At 47.3% G+C, this 24,372-nt stretch overlaps 9 protein-coding genes across 9 annotated transcripts; 6 read left to right on the top strand and 3 right to left on the bottom strand.

The window, feature by feature from the left end:
- The first annotated feature begins 113 nt into the window (after positions 1–113).
- GGS25DRAFT_484233 (uncharacterized protein) lies at positions 114–1,492 on the top strand. Its single transcript, XM_049260441.1, has one exon. It carries the CDS (start codon positions 306–308, stop codon positions 1,341–1,343), a length of 1,038 nt encoding a protein of 345 aa, XP_049117307.1. The 5' UTR covers positions 114–305; the 3' UTR covers positions 1,344–1,492.
- A 312-nt stretch (positions 1,493–1,804) lies between these two features.
- Positions 1,805–3,197, top strand: GGS25DRAFT_211364 (uncharacterized protein). The gene is made up of 3 exons (XM_049256876.1): positions 1,805–2,434; positions 2,500–2,766; positions 2,975–3,197. The coding sequence occupies exons 1-2, from the start codon at positions 2,067–2,069 to the stop codon at positions 2,714–2,716; spliced, it is 585 nt and encodes a 194-aa protein (XP_049117306.1). The 5' UTR covers positions 1,805–2,066; the 3' UTR covers positions 2,717–2,766; positions 2,975–3,197.
- GGS25DRAFT_211408 (uncharacterized protein) lies at positions 3,113–5,257 on the top strand. Its single transcript, XM_049256877.1, has 4 exons — positions 3,113–3,519; positions 3,574–4,094; positions 4,172–4,342; positions 4,434–5,257. The coding sequence occupies exons 1-4, from the start codon at positions 3,470–3,472 to the stop codon at positions 5,069–5,071; spliced, it is 1,380 nt and encodes a 459-aa protein (XP_049117305.1). The 5' UTR covers positions 3,113–3,469; the 3' UTR covers positions 5,072–5,257.
- Positions 5,258–5,600: 343 nt separating this feature from the next.
- On the bottom strand, positions 5,601–7,567 carry GGS25DRAFT_484231 (alpha/beta-hydrolase). The gene is made up of 2 exons (XM_049260440.1): positions 6,227–7,567; positions 5,601–6,152 (listed from the first exon to the last, which is right to left on the bottom strand). Exons 1-2 carry the CDS (start codon positions 7,123–7,125, stop codon positions 5,987–5,989), a joined length of 1,065 nt encoding a protein of 354 aa, XP_049117304.1. The 5' UTR covers positions 7,126–7,567; the 3' UTR covers positions 5,601–5,986.
- Positions 7,568–7,907: 340 nt separating this feature from the next.
- On the top strand, positions 7,908–9,131 carry GGS25DRAFT_211339 (uncharacterized protein). Its single transcript, XM_049256875.1, has 2 exons — positions 7,908–8,601; positions 8,709–9,131. Exons 1-2 carry the CDS (start codon positions 8,075–8,077, stop codon positions 8,845–8,847), a joined length of 666 nt encoding a protein of 221 aa, XP_049117303.1. The 5' UTR covers positions 7,908–8,074; the 3' UTR covers positions 8,848–9,131.
- Positions 9,132–14,685: 5,554 nt separating this feature from the next.
- GGS25DRAFT_211150 (uncharacterized protein) lies at positions 14,686–17,469 on the top strand. Its single transcript, XM_049256874.1, has 4 exons — positions 14,686–15,801; positions 16,698–16,949; positions 17,011–17,103; positions 17,292–17,469. Exons 1-3 carry the CDS (start codon positions 14,824–14,826, stop codon positions 17,092–17,094), a joined length of 1,314 nt encoding a protein of 437 aa, XP_049117302.1. The 5' UTR covers positions 14,686–14,823; the 3' UTR covers positions 17,095–17,103; positions 17,292–17,469.
- Positions 17,284–18,242, top strand: GGS25DRAFT_484199 (uncharacterized protein). Its single transcript, XM_049260439.1, has one exon. The coding sequence runs from the start codon at positions 17,292–17,294 to the stop codon at positions 18,147–18,149; it is 858 nt and encodes a 285-aa protein (XP_049117301.1). The 5' UTR covers positions 17,284–17,291; the 3' UTR covers positions 18,150–18,242.
- Positions 18,243–20,090: 1,848 nt separating this feature from the next.
- On the bottom strand, positions 20,091–21,538 carry GGS25DRAFT_513674 (Adenosylhomocysteinase; the record flags this gene model as incomplete). The annotated part of the gene is made up of 2 exons (XM_049262905.1): positions 20,091–20,560; positions 20,638–21,538. 2 exons carry the CDS (start codon positions 21,536–21,538, stop codon positions 20,091–20,093), a joined length of 1,371 nt encoding a protein of 456 aa, XP_049117300.1.
- A 728-nt stretch (positions 21,539–22,266) lies between these two features.
- On the bottom strand, positions 22,267–24,333 carry GGS25DRAFT_484192 (eukaryotic translation initiation factor 3 subunit 3). The gene is made up of 3 exons (XM_049260438.1): positions 24,083–24,333; positions 23,485–23,954; positions 22,267–23,434 (listed from the first exon to the last, which is right to left on the bottom strand). Exons 1-3 carry the CDS (start codon positions 24,134–24,136, stop codon positions 22,873–22,875), a joined length of 1,086 nt encoding a protein of 361 aa, XP_049117299.1. The 5' UTR covers positions 24,137–24,333; the 3' UTR covers positions 22,267–22,872.
- Between the last annotated feature and the right edge of the window lie 39 nt (positions 24,334–24,372).

The raw sequence follows: 24,372 nt of genomic DNA, 5'->3' as shown, positions 1-24,372 counted from the left end.
ATCCCGTTCAAACCCCTGTCAATTGAGGTGGTGAGCTGCGGCAGATTAGTTACTTGTCTCTACTGATAGTTAACTTGTGCACGGGCCTCAATGCCGTTCTTGAATCAGTTTGGTAAAAAATGATTTAAAAATGATTTTTCGAGGTTTTAAGCGACAGCAACAAATAAGACAATTCTGCGGCGGAAGACACTTCAACACATGATTACGGAGGAAGAAAAAAGAAAAAGAGAAAAAAAGGATAAGAGCGACTCTAAATTCTAAGAGATCGAAGGAATAGGATCAGGCTCTCTGCTTTATTGCCAGACATGCCGCCGCGAATTTATTGCTCCACACGGAGCTGCGTTAGTAGAACGCTCCAAAGGACGACAAGCTCGACGAGACCTACAGCTGCCATATCTCAGACCTCAAGAATCATTTCGAGGAATTATGCAAGTGCACCTACGTCCACAGTACCACTTTCCTCCTTGAAATTACCAGACAACTATGTACCCCCGACACAACCACCCAGCGCACGACGTCCCGATCAGCGAAAATCCCAGCTCCTTAGGTCCTATACGGCCATGCTCCGTGCGACTCCGCTTATGCTATTCTTCCAACATAACAACGTCGCTGGCGTAGAGTGGGCCGCAATCCGGCGTGAATTGCGCGCGGCCTTGGCCAGCGTTCCGGGGCCTATCATAGGCCCTCCCGGCAGCGAACCCGTGGACCTCTCGTCTCATATAGAGCTGCAAGTGCTTCGTACACGTATGTTCACCATCGCCCTGAAGATTGTCGAATTCTTCAAGCCCGAAGATTATAAGGGCGCGTCCAACGCCTACACACACGACCTGTCTGCGACAGCTTACGAAGCCATATCCAAGGCTGCCATAGAAGAAACATCTGTATATGCGCAGATTAGCCCGTTGCTTATCGGACCCACCGCTGCCGTCTCTCTCCCAATTGTATCTCCGGCTCACCTAGCGGCTGTGCTATCTGTTCTTTCTCCCTCGCCACCGGCCTTCCCAGCGCCTACGAGGAAGAAGAGACCGGGATATTATGAGCCGACGGTACAGAATGGACTGCAGAAGTTAGTTCTGATTGGCGGCAGGATAGAAAGCAAGGTGTTCGATTACGAAGGCGTTAAGTGGGTTGGTGGAATCGAGGGCGGAGTAGATGGCCTGAGGTCGCAACTCGTTGCCATGCTGCAAAGCGCCGGTCTAAGCCTTACGACAGCGTTGCAAGGCCACGGTAAGGACCTTTGGCTGTCGTTGGAGAGCAGGCGGATACAGCTTGATGAGCAGGCAAATGGGGGGGCCAAGAAAGAGGAAGAGGGCAAGGGAGAAGAGAGCAAAGAAAGCACATAGGTTATGCGATACATTTGAAGTGATAGAAAGTATAGGAACCTATATTTATGAGGCTAGACACCTACATATAACAACTATCGATGAATGTATCCATATAATAGGTACCTACGTAACTTACACATGTGACGTTTAATCAATGTTGAGCTGCCCAGGCCGACATGCACGTTGTATCTACATGTATGTTGATATAGGTACGTATGCACTGATATGTGAATACATGATGTATTGCATACATGAAGCCCACTGGATGCCCCTGCTCCCTGCTTACTAGTGGCGTTCCGGTGTCTTGGTATCTTACACGTCCAGATAATACACATGACAGGTTACAGCGGGTAAGTGTACTAGTCCACGAAACTCTAGGGCGTTTAGGGTCTAATTAATTAGGTATTGTACAATACAGGTACATATTAGGTAGTACCTACCAAACTACCTAGTACTAGGTATTGTACTAACCTAGGAGCCTTAGCTGTCCTGGTAGGTAGAACATTCCCATGTCGCAACAGTTGAACGTCATTCATTTCCCGTTACCTTTTTCATAACCTCAGCTTTTTAGTTAACTTTTATCAGATCGATCCGTCCATATTCTAGAAACATCACGGTCCTCTTTCGACATAACACATCAGAGCATAAACGAATTTAGCTCAAACTTGGAATCTAGACTGGTCTATACATAAGTAGTACTACCTATATAGGGATCAAGTCTAGCTTCTTAGGTACCTGACCATGGACTTCGCACCATATCAGTCGTCTCCTCCTGAGAACAGCCGTCCATTCTCGCCGCCCCGATCCAACGTAGCCTCACCACGCGCATCTCTTGACAACCGACGAGCTTACTCTCCTTCGCAACAGCAAAGAGGTGGCTTTGCGTCTCCGCCACCTCTCCAACACCCCCAACCTCAACGCTCGTGGCAGCCACAGCTCCCCGGTCAGACGATCGGTGGTTATGGCCCAGAGACCGGGGCATTCGTGAGCGAATTCGACACGAGCTTGGGCATACGGCTGGATTACGAGGCATGCTTGGCGTACCTAGCACTACCACCGCTTGGGGCTATCATACTCCTCATTTTGGAGCGAAAGAGTGATTTTGTGAGGTAGGTTTATGACTAATGGAGCTCTGCCTGTAGTATCTAGATAGATGCTAATACTTCCTACCTAGGTTCCATGCATGGCAGTCGAGTCTCCTATTCACCGTCATATTCATCATTCATCTACTCTTCTCATGGTCGACCTTCCTTAGTTGGGTCATCTTCCTTGCCGATTTATGCACAATGGGGTGGTTAGCTGTTCGTGCATACCGAGACGCCGACACACTGGACAGATTTGAGGTCCCCATTTTCGGTCAAATAGCGAGTCGGATACTGGATGACGAGTAGAGTGGGCGCCCTTTACTTCTTGCTTGACTTCTAGGCCTGATGGTGGAGAAGTATGCTTTCCAGCTTCTGATCCGAGATTCAGGCTTGCTATATCATTATTGTTTTTGTACATATCACATATACCCCATGTGCCCCAAGTTGGCCTCTATTAATATCGACCGATACCAATATCCTCGAATGCTTGACCATATTCCGTCCTATTTCCCATTCCATCGTGTCACTTACCAACAAGTTCCCGGCTTACATGACAGCTAATAGGTACTTCAAGCATGCCTATCAAAGTACCTAGTATAGGCATGTCAACCTCGATCTGAAGATCTAAGACGTATAAATAAGACCTATCATAGACCTAACCTTTATCATTTCAAACCACGTGAATTGGGGCAGAAATAGTTCACATATGTACCTAGGTAGATGCCTATTTAGGTTACATATATATACCATTATGGCTCATCTTACACATGTACCTGTCTAGGGTAGTGGGATCAAAATGCTACCCTGATATAGCCGATAGGAAGAGCTGGCTACCGATATCGTTGATCATGAACAAGAACGTCACGCGGAGGTCCTTCGCCCTCACCCGAGAATAAAGGCAACTGCGGTAGAAATAATAAGCGTATAAGTGATCAGATTCAGCATCACTTTCAGTTCGCTTATTTACTTTGTTCAGTTCGCATCTCACCATCATCACTGTCACTACAGAACGTCGTTCCTGGCTCGTATAACAAGAGTTCGAACACCTAGCTACTAAGTATGAGTGTAGTCGAGACACAAGTCCAGGCTCAGGCTCTAGAGACCTATCCGTTAGTATAGATCCCTCGTTTATAAGTGCCCATTGTTTCTAAATAGGTAGCTAGTTGTCCTCTGTTGGATACCCGCTTCTCGATTTTAAAGCAGTCTATAATCAAGCCCGAAGACAAAGCTCGAGTTATTAATTCTTATCAACGCCTTACGATCGCCCTGGAGAAGAACGCCAACTTGATCGCCAAGCGAGGTCCTCAAGCAATACCGGAAATCGACTTCGCCGACGTCCAAAGTAATGACGGTTCTTTCCCTACAGGTTTCAAAAGCATTGTCAAGCAGACAGGTTGTGTCATAATCCGTGGAGTCGTATCAGAGGAACAAGCTTCATCTTGGGAAGACGAGCTCAGGAGCTACACGAAGAACCACCGTGTCGCAGGGTTCCCCAAGGATGACCCTCAAAACTTTAGCCTCTTCTGGACTCGACCACAAGTCCAGATACGGAGCCATCCAAATGTGATGAAAGCAATGAAAGCAGTGGGCCAGCTGTGGCACATATCCCAAGACGATCAGCTATTCGATTTGGAAAGCCAGGTGGTTTATGCTGATCGTTTTCGAATTAGACACCCCACAACTGGTTAGTTTGAGAGATGAAGATATTAAGGATAGGTGACTGAAAGCCAAGTGGATAACTGACATGTACATGTGTAATAGATGCAGAATATACCCTTCCAGCTCATCAAGACAGCGGAGCTATAGAGAGGTGGGAGGACCCCGAGTACCGTGCGTGCTATCAAAAGATTTTTGAAGGTAGATGGGAAGAGTATGACCCGTGGTGTGCAGACCACCGCTCCGATGCCAAAACCAGCCTCTACTCATTGGCCAGTAAGTACCTACCTAGTACCTAGCACATCACCACATACCAACACGACAACTTATGAACCTACCTCTCTGGGTACCTAACATATTACACCAGAGTCATGTTCCGCTTTCCGCGCTATGCAAGGATGGATGAGTCTATCCCATACCAACACCGGCGAAGGAACCCTACGTCTAGTCCCCGAGCTCAAGTGCGCGACCGCGTACCAAATGCTGCGGCCATACTTCGTCCTCGACGAAAGGTTCAACGACACCGCGCCCCTATTCCCCGGCGCCAACCCCGGAAACCTGCAGTTCTTTCCAACCACCAAACTGCATCCCCATCTGCTCCTGGAAAAGAGCATGGTCGGCATCCCGCCCGTGAAGCCCGGCGACTACGTCTTCTGGCACTGCGACCTCGTCCACGAGGTCGACCGGTTCCACCCCGGCACCCGCGACTCGTCCGTCAGCTACAACGGCTGCGTGCCCCTGTGCCCATACAACCTCGAGAACCTACTGAGGCTGCGCCAGAGCTTTCTGGATGTCATGCCGCCGAAGGATTTTAACGGGATCGAGCATGGCGAGCTGGAGAGGGATCATAAGGATCACGGTGCGAGGAGGGAGAATATATTGTCGGTCGAGGGGTTGAGAGCGTTGGGCTTTGAGCCGTTCGATGCGGAAGAGGGGGGGATTACGGAGGGCCAGCGCGAGATGCGGAGGCTGGCGAATCGGAAACTTGGGTTTGAGAGTGCATAATGTGTTATCTAGTAGTCTCGATCCGACCCAAAATATGCTGTAGCTAGATGCTTGCCCAGGTAAGCAAGTATTGGAGAAGTAGAGGGTTTGCAAGTGAGAGCTTTGGCAGTGGGCAATAAAGGAGATCATCCCTAATTATCCTGCTTAAGCACCCGTTAGCTTAAAGGCAGTAGATAATGAATACATATGGAGGGGGTTTGGCTGCGAATAGCTTCACGTTAGAAGGCTTCTACCTAGGTAGGTGTTGGTAGAAAAAAAAAAGGAAAAGAAAAAGGAAAAAAAAAAAAGAAAACGAAAAACAAAAGAGTTTGTGGTAGGATTGAACCCGCACCTTTGGGCGTCCCGCAGTGGTGTTCGTTCTGAACCCGCACTTTAAGGGACAGCCGCATGGTGGTGTTCGCACCTTACCACTGAGCCAACATAGGTTGAAAACCTAGGTACCCAGGTTCTCACCCAGGAAGTGAGAGGTGTTGCTTTACGGGGACTTATAAGTTTTACTTCGGTAGGAAGGTCGGTTACGAGAGAGGGGGGGGGAATAGTAGCCTGAGGGTTGGGATTTTGGGTGGAGCCCACGTCTGAAGGTATAACCTTAGAGATAAGGCTACCAGTATACATTTCATCATTTGGTACTAAGTACACAACACAGCCTAACTTCGAGGTGGCATTGCTATGTCTCCGGGCCCTTCAAGGTCACACCCTGCTCTCCTAAGGATCATTAAGCTGTCGTGGCGGCGTATCATACATCCTAGGCCTCATCTCATTTTTGGTAGAGCATGAATGACTTTGGGGAGTCGATTTCAAGCCTCGATTTCCATCGAAGTGGAAGTAACCCTAGAAACGGTTGTGTCGATATTGTCCTTTCTGCAGAATGCCGGTACCTCCTGAGCTGTGATGCACTAGGGCTCCGTTCATACCTCACGGTATCACGGGAGCGTCTTCAATAATCCATCCATCCTCATCTGCCATTGCCCAACGCAGACAACCGAGCATAGCTTCACTCCAAAGTTTGGAGGAGGGGAGTTGTAGGAAAGCGTTGAAAGCATGGGGGAGGCCAGGGAATATGTGGACATTGGTCCTGACACTGAATAGGGGTAAGTGTATAGTTAGTACGAAAATTCAGAAAACAGCTTATGGTGGGAAATCTCAGCCCCTTACCCAGCATTCTTCAACTTTTGCGCGTATAATAGCCCCTCGTCACGGAGCGGGTCCCAGCCACAAATGAGGAAGGCAGTCTGGGGCATACTTCGCAGCTCCTCTTCATCAGTAAGACCAGGATTCCAAATCGGATCGTGGGGATCAACCTCGCTGCCAAGTAGCTCGCGTAACAACTTTATACGCTTTTCCGAGAGGATGGCAGCATCCCGGCACTGAAAGATCGATGTCTTTTCCTTTCCAGCAAAGAGGTGATATGGAAAGGCCTCGTATTGGAAAACATTTGGAATACCCAGGAATTGGCCCTTTATGCGACAGCTTGTGCCTGTTTCGCGCGCCCACCGCAGCTCATCCTGCACAACACGCGCCGCCAACGAACCGCCGGCGGAAATCCCACCTACGATGAGCCGAGAAGGGTTAATCCCCAACTTCTCGGTATGTGTGGCGACCCACTCGAAGCCGTCCAAGGCGTCGTGCCACGGCGTCAATCCTTTGACCTGCGGTGTGTGCCTATAGCATACATGCACAACCGTAATGGACAGCGCGTGGGCTAGCCACGAGCAGGCGAACACCTCCGTGTCAAGGCTGCCAATGCTATAACCGCCGCCGTGAAAATACACATAGCCCGGTAGCGCAGCAGACCCTAACAAGATCGGCCGGTAGCTACGTATGGTGATAGAATTGCCATCGCGCGTAGGCACAACGTAGTCCTCTGTCGCCACAAGCTTGTCCACGCCACTTGTCTTGACGAGGACCCTGGCCCCGTGACCGCGCAGCTTATTCGCGTTCTCCTGCTGCTCTAGGAACGATAGATGATCTTCGGAATAGGACAAGACTGCCTCGTTGGCCGCTGCGAAGGCGAGCCACTCCTTGCTCGGCTTCCCCCATTCACTGAAATCCATTGAAGGTATCGTAATTTACCGCTTAGAGAAGCAAGATTCGTCTTTATACCAGACTCTTCGACCACATATGCGGCTACGTATACCGTACTGGGGCTTTTGTAACCGAGAAGTCCGAAAGGGACACTCGCAGATTTTGTCTAGGTATGCAGCACTTACATAAGAATAAGAAGAGATATTTTATATGTTCAGGTAAGAGTAATCATTTTACGGACATATAAAATAATTGGTGTGGATGAGTAAGGATAGGACGATCGCCAGAGATAGATACCCAGTCCCGAGAGAGCGGAGCCACGCTCCCGTGATAGGATCATAATCCTTGTCATATCCCCAACGACGTGGTAATACGATTACTCAGGTCTCGCTACAGCTGTTACCCCATACTCATGGGATCCGATCGGGCTCTTATTAGAGGCTGGGCAAGAGTGCTCGAGCATAAGTAGACGGATAAGGGAATATGTGCATTTGCAGGTAACTCCGCAACAGGACCCACCGATTCCGTCTTGGAGTCCGTAGTCCGGGATCTACACTGCGATCTACCGGGGCTTAGCTATGACCATCCCATCTTGGATCTGAGCTCAATTATGCTCATGTACATTGCCTACCTAAGTACCTAGTATCTACCTAACCAAATAGAGTGAATAGCAACGAACTTCGTTCAAGATGTAAGGGCAATTATTAAGCTCCAACAGAATTCAGGACAAACACGATAGTACAGCATTAGCACAGTTCTTGGCAGCCTATTCGGAAGGGGAATGGACAATTGGACTAGCGGCAACGTACTGAGAACCTACTGAGAACATGTCCCGAAAAGCTCTCATCGCCGATTGATGTCATAGCTAGTACGCCTCCTTAGCTTTCCTCCCAAATCAGCTTTCTATCCAAACAAACTACTCTACATCAGAAATAAAAAGGCATCAATGGACATTTAAATACAGCGGCGATAACAAGAATGGACACGCCTCAACCCCCCACTCGCCCAGAATCACATGTGATCCCATACCAGCAACAAAAGCGCGCTCGGATCTTTCCCACAACGATGATTACCCTAACTTCGCTGTCCATGGTTTCCTGCGTAATCGTCCTCGGCATCGCCATCGCGCTCGCCGTCGACCCCGCTCTCCAGAGCTACATCCCCGTCTGGACCGCTCCGCAGGCGGGGGTAGCTCTGCTCTGGTCCGCTCTTGAGCTCATCACGGCGTACGTACCAACACCGACAGGGAGCAACCGACGAACTATTCACCCAGCCGCGCTCGTGGCGGTCCATCTACTGCTATGGCTTGGTTTCGCCGTCGGGGTCGGCCTCACCGCCTACGTTCTTCAGTACGGGCTCGTCTTTGTCGGGCCCGATGATCGCGACGCGTATCCCGATGTCTATGATTATTATTACGATGATAAGGACGGCGACGACTATGATTATTACAGCAACTTCTACATCCATTCGATGGAGGCTCTTGTGGCGTTTCTGGCCCTCTTGATGTAAGTACCTATAACGCTTTCTCGTCGCTATTTATACGTGCCCTTTTTTCCCCCCTTTTTTTAGGTCACCGCATAACTGAGGGCTATAATACTAATTACCATGATAGAATAATACATTTTATATTTTTCGCTGGTGCCTGTGTAGAGGTTACGAGACGCAGAAAGCGAAGTTATAAGGCGGATAGTGGTGGAGTAGAACTAGATATTCAGTTAGCCGATTGGGGTACGCCTAAACATCTAGGTTAAGCGCATGAGCGAGGGGGGAGAGAGGCTATTCCTTGTATATACGGCCGGCTTGGGTCGAGTTCTTGGTGGTGAAAGGCGTAAGGGGGGGTTATGTTGATTTTATTTATCATCCGATAATATTGAGTTCATAAGTAACGAAATAAAGGGTGTCTATCTCTACCTATATATGTGACCGATACCTGCTGCTTCTATATAGTATTAATCTATAAACATGGCATCCGTTGAGCTTCTGTATATCTTGTACAGGGCTTGCCTTTGTCTCTATGTATGATCATATCTACCTACCTAATATCGACCGATTTGTACCTAGTAGCTAATGAAGCCATAAACCGCACGCATATAACCTGGCAAACTGTCAGAATTCTCCATCTCAAAGTCCAGTTGACCTTTCTTATGCTCTTATATACGAAGTATGTTATGTTCTAATAGAGGCTGTGAAAGTTCGAATCGGAGGATTCACAAGCGATGCCTAGGTACTATTTATTGTTGATGAGTTATAAGTACGCCTAGAAGATGATTGTGTGTTTAGTATGCTATAGTGATTCAAGATACATCAAGGATCTCGTAAGGACCACCGAAAGTGAGGCCGATGTTGATTATGTGAAGTAACTAATTCTCTACCTAATTGGTAGGTATCTAGCTTGGGTGATCATGAAGCTTGGCTCGACGGTGAGTAGCATGCGTACAAGCAGGTGCTTTTTCGTGGATTATCTCGGAATTCATCATCTGTTCTGCTAAAGGTACCGTGTCTTCTAAGGCGATAGACTCGTATTCTTATCAACATTAAGCCAGGAGCGTCAGAATGACATATTACGAATTGCAATGCTTCCTTGTGATATCTCCTTATTATCAGTTAGTATTTAACCAGGCCTCGACTCTACGGACCGAATTGATGCCACTGGGATGATTAGGGTGTTATTCGGTGCCTCTTGGGCGCCTAGAACTATCGTGACAGGGTGGATGGTCTGATAGGGGTCTGATAGGGGGGTTAAAAAGGATCTGATCCGTGATCGAGAATGACGGGTGATATTAATTGAGACCGGTAATACTCTCGAGAAATCAATTCATAACATTCCTCTCTAAACATGAAATATTATCTATCAAAGTTAAGCCCGAAGGACCGGAAATTCCGTCCTGATCCCGGCGCCTTTGAAAGAAGAACCTCCCACGTGAAACTCGTCCTGGATACGGCTCGGCGGGCCGTTCTTCCATAAATGTTCTGGTCAAGCTTCTTCGGTTTATCGTGAGAAGTTCCTGCCTTTTGGCTGAACTCCAGTTTGGTTTCGGGAAGATGCAAAAGGAAAGAAAACAGGAGTCCATCGTGAAAGGGGAGCATACCTATGTGTTTTCCACCCCTTGGAAGATCTATGGAAGTTCTGGGTTGCATCCCTGGGTCACATCTATTACGCGCCTCGGTCGTACCTGGCATAGAACAAGATGCACGACATCCAAGAGCCTTAGCAATTGGCTATATCTCAGCTAAAATCTAGCGATGAGGACTTGACTGAATACCTAGGTAGCGTGAGGTGAGGTTAATATTCCACACAGCATGGTGAATCTGGATTTGCTGTACCTACCACCACCAACCAACCTTAACACATCGACGACTGATTAAAACGGCGATTAGAATGGTGTATTATATTTGCTGTGAGTTGAATTATCGCTCAGGTTCGCTTAAGAATGTAAAGTAACCTACCCTAGGACCTACATATAGGTCGAAGCGATGTATGGGACAATACCACCGTTCTCGGCCCCGGAATGAAACCCTACATGAACGAGACGAGAACGTATATATGTATGGAAACGGAGAGATTGCGTCATGCATTTAGATCGTGTTAATTCGGATCCCTAAAGACATACGCATACGAGAGAATTACAAATTGCAGCACAGATTCTAGAAAGAGACCGACCACCTCGCGACAGACTGCCTATCTATCATATCCAATGTATGTAGACCTATGTAGACCTACTACACAGGCACTAGGCACCAACCTAGGTAGGTAGGTATGTCTGTCGTGAATTCCACCAACTACAACGGGCATCACGACTTCGGAGCCGATACATGCCCCGCTGGGCTGCCCCGTTGATCAACATTGGAGTATTCTCTATGTATTTTCCAATAATAATGTATTTGATCCAATGTTTTGGCCTGAACAATGGATAGACCGAGGGGATTAGCATTGGCATTGGGAACTGATTTGGGCATCAAAAGGTGCTCAGATGTTACCGTGGGGACTTGAAGGACGGACCCATGGTTCTTTTGCAGTTGCCGTCTGAATAAGCTACTATGCATCGCTAGTTCTAAAAGTCGATACCCGAAGGTGGAATATCCGCCAGCGGTTAGATCTAGTATGGGGGGAGGCGATCCAAATGGATCGACGTAAGCGTCTCCTCAATAGTAAGGAGCAGAGAAATACTTACCTATGCTGTATGTATTGTGGGCAGGTAGATGATGACAAACAAGTAGGTAGCTTTGAGGTGGATGTGACATGAAGGCAAACCCCACCAAGGTATTGTATTGTATTGTATTGTAGTTATTGTATTGTATAATTTCTTCGACAATGACAATAACAATATTTACGACAACTTGTCAGTGACGGGTAAATTTCAGAGTTGAAGGAGTCAATGAACACCCGTGTAGGTCATTAGGTAGTTACCTAGGTTAGGGATTGTATTGTATTGTATTGTATTGTACATATCCCGTTCGTGCGAGGGAAGGCAACCCGGGTATTTGCCGAACTATCCCACGCGTGGCTGCGCCCTGGATAGGTGTAAGCCCCTGTTGATCCGGAAGTGAAAATCTAGGATCAGCCTAGATGACTGACGCAGTAGGCGTTCATTGATGTTGTATGTAATATGTATTGTATGATACTTCGTACCATGTATTGTATGATACCCATGTAACTACATGTAGGTATTAAATATAGTGTAGTGCCATTCTGAACCTTTTTCGCTTATTCGGTCTGTTAACCTTTTAAACGTTCAGCTCTCGGGCGCTAAAGACTAGGACCGGGATAGTTGATATCGACTGCATGGATGTGACAGCATAGGCATACCGGATATGTAAGGTAGATTATGCAAGGTAGACTAAGCAGGACTAGGGCCTAGGTAGGACTAGGTACCTAGCAGATAAATGGGGGGGAAAAGAGTGTTGGTTGGCTCGTAAGTTCCAGCCGCAATCCAAGTTTAGGTACAATAGGTACCTACCTAGTTACATATGACACCCCCCTAGTCTCTCTATGTAAGACGCGTGTGGAAGAGCAAGAGAGGATATCTTCCTGCATAATACCTGTAGTGTAGGTACCTATGTATTGTACAAATACCTGCAGTGTAGGTACAAAGATAGATAGCTCCAAGAGTTGAAGAGGATCGAAATAATAAGCACAGTAATATTTGCAACAGGTAACTACATATGTATCTGTATATCTGTACGTAGTATCTTGCATTTGGACCAGATCCTTCAGTCAAGTATGATGATGCTATATCATGTAGGTAATAGGAGAAGAAAGAAAAGGCCTAATTATAACCACCAACTATTATTTACCACCTCAGTATTGCAAACCCCTTTTCTTTGCTGTTCAACTACATACCTTGTAGTTACCTGCGTATCTCGGTAGATGTATGTACTTACATACACATGTACATGCCTACCTGGTACTTTTCCAAATCATACCTATATATCTGGCTACACACATACTAGAAGAAATAGTTCTCTCTCTTCACAATCATTCATTGTTTATGTCCTCGGCCCTTTTCAACCACATCATTTCTTCTTATAGATGCACAGCACAGGCACATCTGCAATGGCCTCATGATCCTAGTCGCCGTTAGAACAGGCTGTTGTTTTGCAGAAAGATTGATGAAGGGAAGGGAAGGGGAGGAAGGGAAACGTTATGACCTCTAGGGCTCTTATTTTCATTTTTGGATCCTGTCTTTGGATTTTGGCCAGGGCTGACTGGTATTACTATGGTATACGACAAGGCCGACGGCAAACTACTACTATGCAGGTACAAGCCTCCTTAAGGGCAAACAGGGAGAAACCGGAAAGTTACGGTCAGTTGCCATTCAGTCCATCTGTCACTTTTTGCACAGACACGTTTTCTTCAATGCTGCTGAATTGTTGTTGGAGTGCGGGTGAGTGGATGCTCCTGGCTACATAGGTAGCTTCCTTTTCATTGCATATCTTTACGCTGTTGAGTATTTTGTTGGCTTTCCTATTAGTATATACTGATGGATACACATGTACATATATCATATATCCTACAACTCACGATGCCTACGAAAAACTTCTACATTTCTCTGCTATGGTGTCTACTACGGCATTTCTCGTCTTCCACTTAGAGGTACATACCTATTATCACATCTTGGCCACCTGGCTACGTACGTACGTAGGCTTTTTATCATGTCAGGCTTGGTCAGCATGCATGTAGTTATTGAGGTCTGTTCCAGGATCGATCTATCGTTCTCCTTGGCCAATGTAATCCTGTTCCTGTCTTACCTAACATTGAAAGCTACATCAAGGTTATTAACACACGATTCACACGATTCAACACGGGTACCTACAGGGTATTCTGTAGGTATTTACCTACATACATGATATGGAGTACTGGGCATTGTAGTACTGTAGCGCCAATACAGTCTGCGGTACGTTGAGAATGGTATTGTATTTCCTACATGTATGTATTGTACTGTAACTATATACATAGTAGTACCTCTCAATAATATTTGCACCTGCCTGTCTGGATACTTAGGCGCCTATAGATTAAGGGTATTAACGTATTAAGGATAGGTTGTATCCATATGCGCGTATTGTGTGTAAGCATTGTATTGTGCAATACCATGCATATGCTCCACACCGTAGACCTCACTGTACATATACTGTATCATATAAACTTAAATCCCAGGGTACTTACTGCACGGCGGACCGCTAAAGCAGCCTCAGGGCTCCATCAGGATCCAATCTTTTTTTTTCTTTCTTTTTTTTCTTAAAAAACATTCTTTCAATTCTCCAATCTTTTTTTTCCCCAACTAATAATACTTGGATCAACTTCTTGAATTTCTTATGTCTTTCGGTATAACCAAAGCAAACCTAACCTAACTTACCCAGTTGGTAATACTAGGCAGTGAACTACAGATAAAATACATACATACAAGGAGACGCTAGGACAAAAGAAGCAAGGTGTGGCCTCTTTACGGAGAAAACGCAACAAATGCGCCGACGACTCCAGCTTAACTGGAATCTCGGCCCAGGGTCGCGTCGAAACACCTCAAACATCGCACCACTTGCAGCACACTCTCTCACCCGTTCCTACACTAGCAACCAACTCCTGCTGGTTATTTTCTTCACGCGCATGTGCTTTGTAGGTACTTGTCTACTCACCTGCCTACCTCTTTGCCTACCTACCTACATACATTACATACATACTATGGTATGTACCTAATCTTAGGGACATCTGGATGTGTGTATTCGTGTGCTAAACCCCCACCCCCCCTTCTTTTTGGGATCTGATCCCCTTGTTCTTTTCGTCTCGGCTACGCATTACATAGGCAGCACGTACATATACACTTACCTACACATATCTACATACATAACCATACATACTCCTATCCATACACCCATACACCCGTCCATATCTACATACCTACCCACATACGTACGATACTAAACAAGTACTTACTGCTAGTTAGGTAGAGCTGTAGGTGGATGGGTAGGTAGGATACGGGGAGGTAAATGAGGTAACTGGACTCCCACCCCTTCAAGGCGCTGGACCAGACCAGATAGGTCGCATCCCCCGTCTACACCCCCCTCCCCCCCGTCCAGCCCGTTCACGTCTCCCCGTCCCCTGCCAGCCCTAGGTCGGGTTTCGTGACTTGGACTTGGTCCCCCCCTTACGCTGCAGCACTGGCAGCGTGGAATCGGCGTGCCCCTGCTCAGATCGCGCCCCCATAAAAAATTGCAAATTAAAATCAAATCAAATGGCAGAGGCACAACAGGAACAGCCACAGGCTCATCAACCTCAGCCTGAACCCGTCATTGCCGCCGCTCAAGAACTAGCCCATGTCCTCCCACATCAATCACCGGTCAAGCCTTTACTATCAGGAGCTACAGCAGAGAAGGAAATTATACAACAAGGGGCGCAGGGGCAGGTACGGGTAGAGGCACACGTCACGACATCTCAAGGGCCAGATGCCAATTCTTTGGATCTCGCACGCGCACCAACACCAAATTTACAAGTCGCGAATAATGCAACGACCACAGTAGCAGTTGCCCACGCGCAGGAGCCGGAGCCGGCACAACAACAGGAACAAGGACTGGGGCAGGGGCATCAGTCTTCCCAACAATTAACCTCGAATCGGTCTACCGACGACATCAATTCCACTTCCACGCCAGCAATCGCCTCACCTGTGACTGTTTCCAAGACGGCTACTGTCGTTGTCGACCAGGCCACCCCGCCCCCGGCGATAGCGACCATTGACGGAGTTCAGTCTGACCAGCAGCAGAAGCCAGTGCAGGACGGCTGTGTTGCGCCATCGTCGTCGGATGCCATGTCGAACAACCCGTCTCACCATCCATCGGGGCCTCCTCGACAGCCCCCAACCTACCAAAATCCGGCAGCATATACAACGCCAGGCATGAGCGGCGCACAATATGGATATGCAAATGCAGCAGGTCAAGCGCCGGACACGTACCGGACAGCATTACCAAGTATGCGCACATTTGACCCAGTTCAACAACAAGCTCAACAGCAGCAGCACATGGCGATGGCGATGCCTGTCAATCCTATCCCATCGGTCCCCTCGATGCCACCACAGCAGCATATGCCCTACTTTGGGCAACAGCCACTTCCTATGACTGCGAGCAACCCGTATGCCCTACCCCCAGACTCCTTAAGACCGCAGTATGCTTTACCACCTAGCGATCCTACGAGTGTACTGAGTGGGCGACAAAAAAAGGTACTTGTCATGATATTATCCCCTCCTTTTGAAGCCAACCTATTCTCCCCCTTCTCAGGTAACAGGTAACTGACTAGGTCACTTTGCCTGCTATCGTAGGAGATTAAGCGCCGAACAAAAACGGGCTGTTTGACATGTCGCAAACGACGTATAAAGGTACGTGATGTTATGGTTTATGTGTGTGAATTCCCTCTTCAGGAGTCGGAAGTATCGTCTTCGTTGCGCAAAGTGGAGAAAGTGATTATTCCCAAGAAGGTTGATGATGAAGGAGGAAGTAGGAGAAGGAACAATTTAGAGTGCATCGACATGGCTAGAGGAGTAGACAAAGATTGGGTACTTGGGGGGTTTGTTTTTTTTATTTTTTTTTTATTTTTATTTTTCTATTAACCTTTTTGGACAATTGCATGGAATGCTGCTTTCCCTTGGTCGTTGGGGTTTCGCTTGAGAAGGAGCTACGGCGAAGCGAGCGAGCCAGCCAAAGCCATCAAAAAGCAACATTGAGGTACAAAAAAGCAAGTGCAAGTGTCAGCGCAAGTGCCAGTGCAGGTACTCGCTCAAAGCTGGGCAGCCATCTAGCAAGCACTACCCTACAAGGCCAGGCCTCTCCACTCCCCTCACCAAAACGCAAGACCGAACTAAAAGTTTGGGGACGATCCCCATAGATGTCTCCAACAAGAGAGCTTGAGCTTGTACTGACTGGGCTTCCCCTCCTTTATTTTCAATGTTCATCTATTATCATCACCACCACTACTGTCCACACCTACCCTTGAAAGCATTTCATAGGTACAATTCATCTCACTTGCCTATTTTCATTCGCGCCTGCATTGTTTTCTCCTGATTCTTTTTAACATGCAATTGGTGGGGTGTATGAAGTACTAAAACTCGATATTTTACAGTGCGATGAGCAACACCCGATCTGCAAAAATTGCCAAAAATCGAAGCGCGAATGTCTCGGGTACGATCCCATCTTTAAAAACCAACAACAACAGCATCCTACCAATATTCGACCCGCCCCAAATAACAGTCCTGGTTCTTCCACCCCTGTACCGTCAAGCCGACCTGCCACGACCTCCGCCTCCGGATCTAGCATCATACCAACCCATAGTACCCAGAGTCAGACGCAAACTCCCTACTCAACACTCCCCCCGGTAATTTCTAATACTACTACTGCATCAGTATCTGTTCACTCTTTCGCTGGAACCTTGACAGGTACAGGGACAAGCGCATCAGCGGTCAAAGGTGAACCGCTCGAATATCCAGCCGTTATTGATCCTACCTTGGACAACGTTCTGAGTGCTTCGAGTATGTCGACTTCTCATTTCCCAGCGATCAAGCCCATCACCCCATACTTTGTTCATAGCTCACCAGACGCACCTTGTCTGAGAGGTGGTGGTCCCTCCTCTGTTCCCATGTATTCCTCTGTTTCGCATTCTGCGCCATTTCCCTTTCAGCAACAAACTTCGGCTTACACAGGATTCCCAGCGAGAAAGATGAAGGTCCACGAGCTTGTGGGCATGAGTGGCACGGTCCCTCCCGCCCTCGATTCTCCTCTGACCAGCGAACGATTAGCAGAAGTCCGAGACTTATACGACCAGGTATATGCCCCCGGCTTAGAGAAGTTTTTCGAAACAGAATGGTATACGAAGCCCCAAGGTGTTAGTGCTTTGATATCCAACGCAGCTGTCAACGAAATGTTGGCGGGCTTCCTCCAATCTATGGCCAAGACGGATGCAAACGATGTCGCCGGAATGCAATACTCGGCCAATCTCGAATTCCGAGTCGTTTGGGATTTAGCTTCGCTGGTTTACACGTCTGAGTACAAAGTCAACGTAGGAGATCGTTTACCGCCTTCCGATGATGGGTCTGAAGCACGGAATCGAGTATCTGTCTTCGAAGCTTTGCTATCGGGCGATTATCTCGACCAGAATCCCTTGCACCCGCCGCCCGCGAATTCCGACATTCGACTCCACCGCATTAGGGAGTTCAAGTTCTGGTACTGGTTGGCAGAATTCCTACGTCTGGTGGACCAACCTGGGATGGACATGTTGCGTCAGCGAGATTACTTCTTAGGACAAATGCGCGAATTGTTGGATGGACGTGAAAACCGCGACGTTCTGTATTCTCTCGCTGTCATTCGTGCGCTCGCGCCGAATTTTCCGCCAGACTTCGAGAGTACCCTACCTCCGCATCTCGACGAGAGCGACCCTAAGAACAAGCTCGCCGTGGCCCGAAAGTTTGTTCAAGATGAATCTCAGGTCACTGGGGGCACTACCAATGTAGTCCGCCGTTTCGCTGAGCTTGCCGTGAGGGCTTTCATCGTCCCGGGGAATAATATCATTCGAAGGTGAGGGGAGACAGTCACTGGGCCCTCAACAGTAATTATAGCAATGTGTTAGTATACATTTCAACCCTCGGAAAGCTGCTCCTTGGTAGCTTTTTTTCTTTTTCTTGCTTTTTCTTTTCTCTTTTCGTCATTGCATGACCCATATGGCTCATTCGATCGATCATTATACCCTACTGTGTTTACTCCCCTACCCTGATGATATTGGACGGATTATGGACCACCAAGTCGTACAAGGTCAAAATAATCAGGGCGCATAGATCAGATCAGAAGACGGATTCATTAAGCAGGCGTTGCGGCGACCCACGAAACCCCGAAAATGAGAGAATACGCTGTATTTCCCGACGACGATGTACGAATAAGTGTTTGAACACAAGAGAATTGACGATTGAACGCGATGGTAGGATAAATAAAGGGTGATCACGTTTTAAAAAATAAGACAGGCTTAGGTTCAAAAAAGGTGTATTTTTTTTCGATGGAATTGGGTTTTACGAACGAAATGGCACAAGTTTCCCTAGTTGCGACTCGGTTTCGCTTTTCGACTAGAGGCGACAAGAGGAGGGACTCTATCCTTTCTTGTCAAGCTTCTATTTCCGTTCCGTCGTGCGAGCTTCATAAGAAAGCCATATAGAGAGAGGTCCCATCTAGCACGACATTATAGAGCTTTTGTGGTAGATTTCAAGAAAGCTGGTATCAAAATTTATGTCTTGAAGCCGAGTATTTTGGTGCCTCTTAGGTCTGGCTCAGCAAAAAGCTCATGTTGCCAAGGTTTACCAACGCTGTAATGGGGAACGGGGTTGGTTCTGTACGGACATTAAACCCCCATTTTAGTGCGAGGAATCCTTTGGTGTTCTCTAGACAGAATCCTAGCATAATATAAAACTGGGAATTACAGAACGCGAATGATGTCCTCTGATACCTACCTATGTGTATGTACCCTTCAAATCCTTTCAGATATAAATATAGAGGGCTCTTCAATGTTTATATGGGGCCCCTTGCTCCTAAATACCTACCTAGGTACCTTGGGTAAATTGGTACTAGGTAGCCTCTACTATCTAGGACTGCTAGGTACCTTAGGTACTTTGGGTATGATAGGTATGATAGCTGGAGGTAAATACGTGCTAATAGTGCTAGATACTATACTTCCAAGCTTCTGTAGGTGAGTAATCATTTCTAGGCAACTAACGGCAATATCCAATGTTATCCATTATGGAATAAGTGATGTGGTTGCTTGTGGACTTAATTCGGCCACGTACCGATCCATTAGACAGCTTATGTAGGTACTCATGTGGTTGGGTGGGATTACACAGTCAGTGCCAGGTCGTTGAGGGGAAGGAAAGGCATGTGAAAGAGCTTAATTAGAGAAATGTGAAGGGAAACGTTTAAAACAAGGTAATTTACTACTAGGTATGGCGAATGAACCTCCGAGTTGCTTACATGATCAGCATCGTTTTCGTTTCACTCATATTACGGCTTGTAAAGATTCTTGTTAGATAGAAAATACGCACTGTGGCTGTTCTATTTTCTATCCAGATCCGGTTGACGGATATGATCAGGTTTCAGCTCTTTTCTCTAGCTGTCTAGGTAGGTACCTATGCATTCAGTTCAGACCTATCCCTCGGTCTTCAAAATCTCAAAACGCCATGAGGGGAATCATGTCATGCATCACATTGCCAACGCCTTTTTTTGTTGAAAAAATGACCCACCAGCACTCCTGGTCCTTTTTGATTCCTCATACCATATTCCTTAATGCCAGTTGATGCGTAGACTCATGCTTGTTGAAACACAGGCAAACTAACCCCTAGTTGCGAAGTTTCGGGAGTTCGGTAGAAATAAGGAACTCTAGAATATGCACAATGTTGATGATTGTGCATTCAGATAGACATGATATACAGTAGTAAAATTAGTATCGGTAGCTGTTACGAAAAGGTTAGTCATGGCCAAAAAATTAGTGAGGATATGAATAAGGAGGTAAAACATACTGGTCGCTCTTGTAAGGACCCTCAACGTCTAGTCCGAGGTATTCACTTTGTACCTTGGTGAGGGGTGTAACCTCAGCGTTGACATGAGACAAGTGGAGTCTGGCCACTTCCTCGTCAAGAATCTTAGGCAACACATAGACACCCACGGAAAGCTTTTCCGTCTTGGCGAAGGCAACATATTTCTGGCCAAAGGCCTTGTCCTGGGCCTTGTACAACATAATCTGAGCAAGCACTTGGTTGCTGAAAGAGCAGGACATGACGAAAGATGAGTGACCAGTGGCACAACCCAGGTTGACAAGACGGCCCTCGGCTAGGAGAATGATGTGTCGGCCGTTTGCCATGAGGAAGCGGTCGACCTGGGGCTTGATGTTTTGGACGCTCTTGGCATTCTTCTTCAACCAGGCAACGTCAATCTCGATATCAAAGTGACCAATGTCTAGGAAAATTGTCAGTCTTTACGGTACCAAAAAAGAACGAAAAAAGAACTTTGGAAATCAATAGGGATGTACATACTGCAGACGATAGCATCATTAGGCATAGCCTCGAAGTGCTTTCCAACCAGAATGTCTCGGCAGCCGGTGGTGGTGACGAAGATCTGGGCAGAAGGAGCAGCCTTCTCCATTGTGGTAACCTGGAAACCGGCCATGGCAGCCTGGAGGGCGTTGATGGGGTCTACCTCAGTAACGAGGACGCGAGCACCCATACCCTGAAGAGCCATGGCACAGCCCTTACCGACATCACCGAAACCGGCAACGACAGCGATCTTGCCAGCAATCATGACATCGGTGGCGCGCTTGATACCGTCGATCAGAGACTCACGGCAGCCGTAGAGGTTGTCAAACTTGCTCTTGGTAACGCTGTCGTTGACATTGATGGCTGGGACGAGCAGAGTCTTGTTCTTCAACATGCGGTAAAGGTGGTGGACACCAGTGGTAGTCTCCTCAGAGACACCGAAGCAGTCCTTGAGCATCTCAGGGTACTTGTCGTGGACAAGGTGGGTCAAGTCACCACCGTCATCGAGGATGAGGTTAAGCTTCTTGCCATCCTTGAAAGCGGACAATTGCTGTTCTAGACACCAGTTGTACTCCTCGTCGGTCTCACCCTTCCAGGCGAAGACGGGGACACCAGCAGCAGCAATGGCAGCGGCGGCGTGGTCTTGGGTGGAGAAGATGTTGCAAGAAGTCCAGGTAACTTCAGCACCAAGAGACGTTAGGGTCTCGATCAGGACAGCGGTCTGGATAGTCATGTGCAGGCAACCGGCGATACGGGCACCGGCAAGGGGCTGGTCTGCGGCATACTTCTTTCGAATGGCCATTAGACCAGGCATCTCATTCTCGGCGAGCTCAATCTCCTTGCGGCCGAAGGCGGCAAGGGACAGGTCAGCGACCTTGAACTTGCTGGCGGGGGCAGCCATTACTACAGTATTGTTAGTATTGTGTGTATAGGCGAGGAGGGGACGTGAAGACGTAAAGACGTACTGAGGTAATTGATTGAATTAAGTGAGGCGGTGAAAGGTGAAAGATCAAGATCCCAACAAGATAAGCAGGCGGGGAAATCGATATTCTAGGATTGGCGTCTAAGTCAGTAAATGAACCTTTGGAAGAGGGACAGAAGAATATATGTGAAGGCGAGGAAACAACTTGATGTTAGCCAAAATGTAATCTTCAGTTACTTACAGGATATATTTGGCAAGAAGGTAATCGGATGGATCGTAGGAGGAGTTTGAGGAGAAGAGAAAGGGTAAGGGTTGGGAAGAGAAGAAAAGAAAAAGGTCAGGAGAAATAAATATAAAAATGGATGAATAGTACTACAAGTACATGTACATACCATGTAAGCTTTAACCTAGTACTATGTAGGTAGGCGTACCGAAGGATTTTTTTAGATTTTTTAGATTTTTTTTTTTCTCTTCAGGCTTTTCCACTACTACATGTAGGTACTATATTTTGCTCTGGCAAGGTTAGGTACCTAGCATGACCCCTCAGTAACCGCCGGACTTCGTCGGCGAGTGGTCGGGGTCCGTTGCTGACGGCACCACTAGTCTTCTTCTGGACTAGGGGATTTGGTCCCTGGAAAATGCCCCTCATCCCGATCTTGTCCACCCACTCGGCACATCTTTTTGCTATTGTGTTGTTTAGTTGGAATATCAGTAACTCCGTGTAGTACTATATGTAGTGCTCTTATGTAAGTCCTGACCAGCGCGGAAGAATCGGGAGTAAAAGGCTCTCAAGGTTGATCCTACTTCATTAAGGGTAGAACCGTACAATATAATTTTTACTGTGATAACTATGCGTGTACATGTATAGTTCCCCTTTTCTGTATGTCTTCGGTATAATAAATCAAAGCTTTCTTTTCTCTCTCCTTATATCTCTAAGTTCTCTACAAACCACATAGATCGGACTGCTGAGCCGGGGCACTTTAAAATTGGGCTTTCCCAATATGAACTTGACGAATATGTCTATCCCCTAATCGTGTTGGAGTAGGTATTTCGATCAAGGTGTCCTAGTCTCTTATCTCTACAATCTCGCAAAATTCGTTAAACTGGATCAATGTGTGGTGCTGCCCTCAGTCTCAACTTCGAAATGCTTGACCTCTTAACTTGCCCCTCCCTATAAGAGATGAAATGGGCTGGATGTTTTTCAAAGAACTTGGTAGAATTGGTTCTACAGACCCTCAGAAACCCTAAGATACCACCGGACGCCAGGCCACATGCATGTACACCGATTAACCCCTTCCTCCTGCCAATCCAGCTTATTCTGGGAGAAGATTGCCTCGAACAGCGAACATCTTGGCACTGATATTGGCTGTGAACCCATCTATTTGCTTGCTATACTGCTCGACTTGCTTTGCATTCAACATACCCTCCAGTCGGCTAGGCTCTTGGGGAAGCTTGAAGATCCGCTGCCATTCATCCTCCGGAAGTGGTTGTTGCTTAGCCGCAACTCTTCCAGCGTTCTCAGCCTTTCGCTTCGTTTGCCACGCTGTAATCTTAGTTTGCTCGCGAGCGAGTTGTCTCTGGTAGTACTGATGGTTGTTAAGTTCGGTGTAGTGTGACTCGATGCTATCAAGCAGAAGATCGCAAGTCTTCTCTAGGAAGGGATCGATCGAGAGATCGAGGATATCGGTCGATGGGTGAAGAGGCATCTTGACAGGGTAACGTTCAATCTCGGAAAGAGATGTCGGCATTTTAACCTCTCCGTCAGTGGGAGAATTAGGGAGTTGGTGGAGGAATGATGTCAGGAGGTGCGAGTTGTGAATGTGGATGGGAAACTCGACGATGATATCTTTGAAGGTGAGCTTGGACTTTTGTAGACTGCATCAAATTAGCATCTACAACTTGACTTGATAGAACTGTGATCTAACCTCTCGGTGGTGAATTTGCCTTCCTTGAAAGCCGCCATGAAGGTCTGCGTGAGCTTAAATGCTCGTAAGCTAAGCGCACCCTGCGAGCTTCGGCTAACATCGTGCACCAAGGCCACAGTTCGGTCATTGTCGCGCTGGTAGTGGTATTGGTTCTCGATGAAGCTTGAGTTGACAAAGTTGCTCATGGTCGCACTCGTATACCAGCCGACATTGTTGGCGTCGACATTTACCTCCTTGAGGTGACGGATCATTTCGTTTTGGTAGATAATGTTTGATTTGGCGCGAGGCGCGGCAGCAGCAAGAGCAGATGCGTCATTCTGGTGGCCGCCTTCAACGCTTGCTAGATCAACTGTCGGAAAGGGAAAAGCATTCGTGATCTCAAGAACTCCATCCTTGTCCATGCCCACAATCGATCCAGTGGCAGTCGTAGGGAAACTGTTTGAGCAGTGCTTAACTACCTTCAACACAACCTATATATAGAGGAGCGTAATGCCGTAGGTCAGCCAGTCATCCTAATTTGATGAGGGGGTAATCAAGTGATTTCTTTCTTCTTCTTGTTTGGACAACGGGAGGAAGGCAAAATAAAAATAAAGCTCACCAACGCCTCGACCTGGACCGTCTTGAACGGCGCATCCTTTAAAGAATCGGCCATGATCGCAAATTTGATAGATCTGTGCCGAATGTAGAGTTGGTGGAAGTGGGTGGTGGGGAAGTCGAACTCGGGTTTGGCGATAACAACGATGCTTGAATCTAGTCAAGATTTTGCGATTTTTGGTGGGATAATCTTTGATGATTCGATGCGATTTCTGTGTGTCGGAAATTTGGTGGGCGGGGAGAAGTGGCACAATCGATAACTAGTTAGTTAGATTTAACTAACTAATGTAACTA

Source organism: Hypoxylon fragiforme, assembly GCF_022984875.1.
Source record: "Hypoxylon fragiforme strain CBS 206.31 chromosome Unknown GGS25scaffold_4, whole genome shotgun sequence".
Classification (NCBI taxonomy): Eukaryota; Fungi; Ascomycota; class Sordariomycetes; order Xylariales; family Hypoxylaceae; genus Hypoxylon; species Hypoxylon fragiforme.
The sequence above is the reverse complement of the archived record's forward strand: the minus strand, read 5'-3'. Positions and strand labels throughout refer to the sequence as shown.

What these genes read in the sequence shown, in the direction of transcription:
- GGS25DRAFT_484233 (XM_049260441.1), top strand. Translation starts at nt 306, where the DNA reads ATGCCGCCGCGAATTTATTGCTCCACACGGAGCTGCGTTAGTAGAACG.
- GGS25DRAFT_211364 (XM_049256876.1), top strand. Translation starts at nt 2,067, where the DNA reads ATGGACTTCGCACCATATCAGTCGTCTCCTCCTGAGAACAGCCGTCCA. An exon ending in CGAAAGAGTGATTTTGTGAG is followed by an intron (nt 2,435 to 2,499) that starts GTAGGTTTATGA and finishes CTTCCTACCTAG; the next exon opens with GTTCCATGCATGGCAGTCGA.
- GGS25DRAFT_211408 (XM_049256877.1), top strand. Translation starts at nt 3,470, where the DNA reads ATGAGTGTAGTCGAGACACAAGTCCAGGCTCAGGCTCTAGAGACCTAT. An exon ending in CAGGCTCTAGAGACCTATCC is followed by an intron (nt 3,520 to 3,573) that starts GTTAGTATAGAT and finishes ATAGGTAGCTAG; the next exon opens with TTGTCCTCTGTTGGATACCC. An exon ending in AATTAGACACCCCACAACTG is followed by an intron (nt 4,095 to 4,171) that starts GTTAGTTTGAGA and finishes CATGTGTAATAG; the next exon opens with ATGCAGAATATACCCTTCCA.
- GGS25DRAFT_484231 (XM_049260440.1), bottom strand. Translation starts at nt 7,125, where the DNA reads ATGGATTTCAGTGAATGGGGGAAGCCGAGCAAGGAGTGGCTCGCCTTC. An exon ending in CAAAAGTTGAAGAATGCTGG is followed by an intron (nt 6,153 to 6,226) that starts GTAAGGGGCTGA and finishes ACCCCTATTCAG; the next exon opens with TGTCAGGACCAATGTCCACA.
- GGS25DRAFT_211339 (XM_049256875.1), top strand. Translation starts at nt 8,075, where the DNA reads ATGGACACGCCTCAACCCCCCACTCGCCCAGAATCACATGTGATCCCA. An exon ending in GCGTTTCTGGCCCTCTTGAT is followed by an intron (nt 8,602 to 8,708) that starts GTAAGTACCTAT and finishes TTACCATGATAG; the next exon opens with AATAATACATTTTATATTTT.
- GGS25DRAFT_211150 (XM_049256874.1), top strand. Translation starts at nt 14,824, where the DNA reads ATGGCAGAGGCACAACAGGAACAGCCACAGGCTCATCAACCTCAGCCT. An exon ending in TGAGTGGGCGACAAAAAAAG is followed by an intron (nt 15,802 to 16,697) that starts GTACTTGTCATG and finishes GATATTTTACAG; the next exon opens with TGCGATGAGCAACACCCGAT. An exon ending in CCTACTCAACACTCCCCCCG is followed by an intron (nt 16,950 to 17,010) that starts GTAATTTCTAAT and finishes GAACCTTGACAG; the next exon opens with GTACAGGGACAAGCGCATCA.
- GGS25DRAFT_484199 (XM_049260439.1), top strand. Translation starts at nt 17,292, where the DNA reads ATGAAGGTCCACGAGCTTGTGGGCATGAGTGGCACGGTCCCTCCCGCC.
- GGS25DRAFT_484192 (XM_049260438.1), bottom strand. Translation starts at nt 24,136, where the DNA reads ATGGCCGATTCTTTAAAGGATGCGCCGTTCAAGACGGTCCAGGTCGAG. An exon ending in CGGTCCAGGTCGAGGCGTTG is followed by an intron (nt 23,955 to 24,082) that starts GTGAGCTTTATT and finishes CTCTATATATAG; the next exon opens with GTTGTGTTGAAGGTAGTTAA. An exon ending in GGCAAATTCACCACCGAGAG is followed by an intron (nt 23,435 to 23,484) that starts GTTAGATCACAG and finishes AATTTGATGCAG; the next exon opens with TCTACAAAAGTCCAAGCTCA.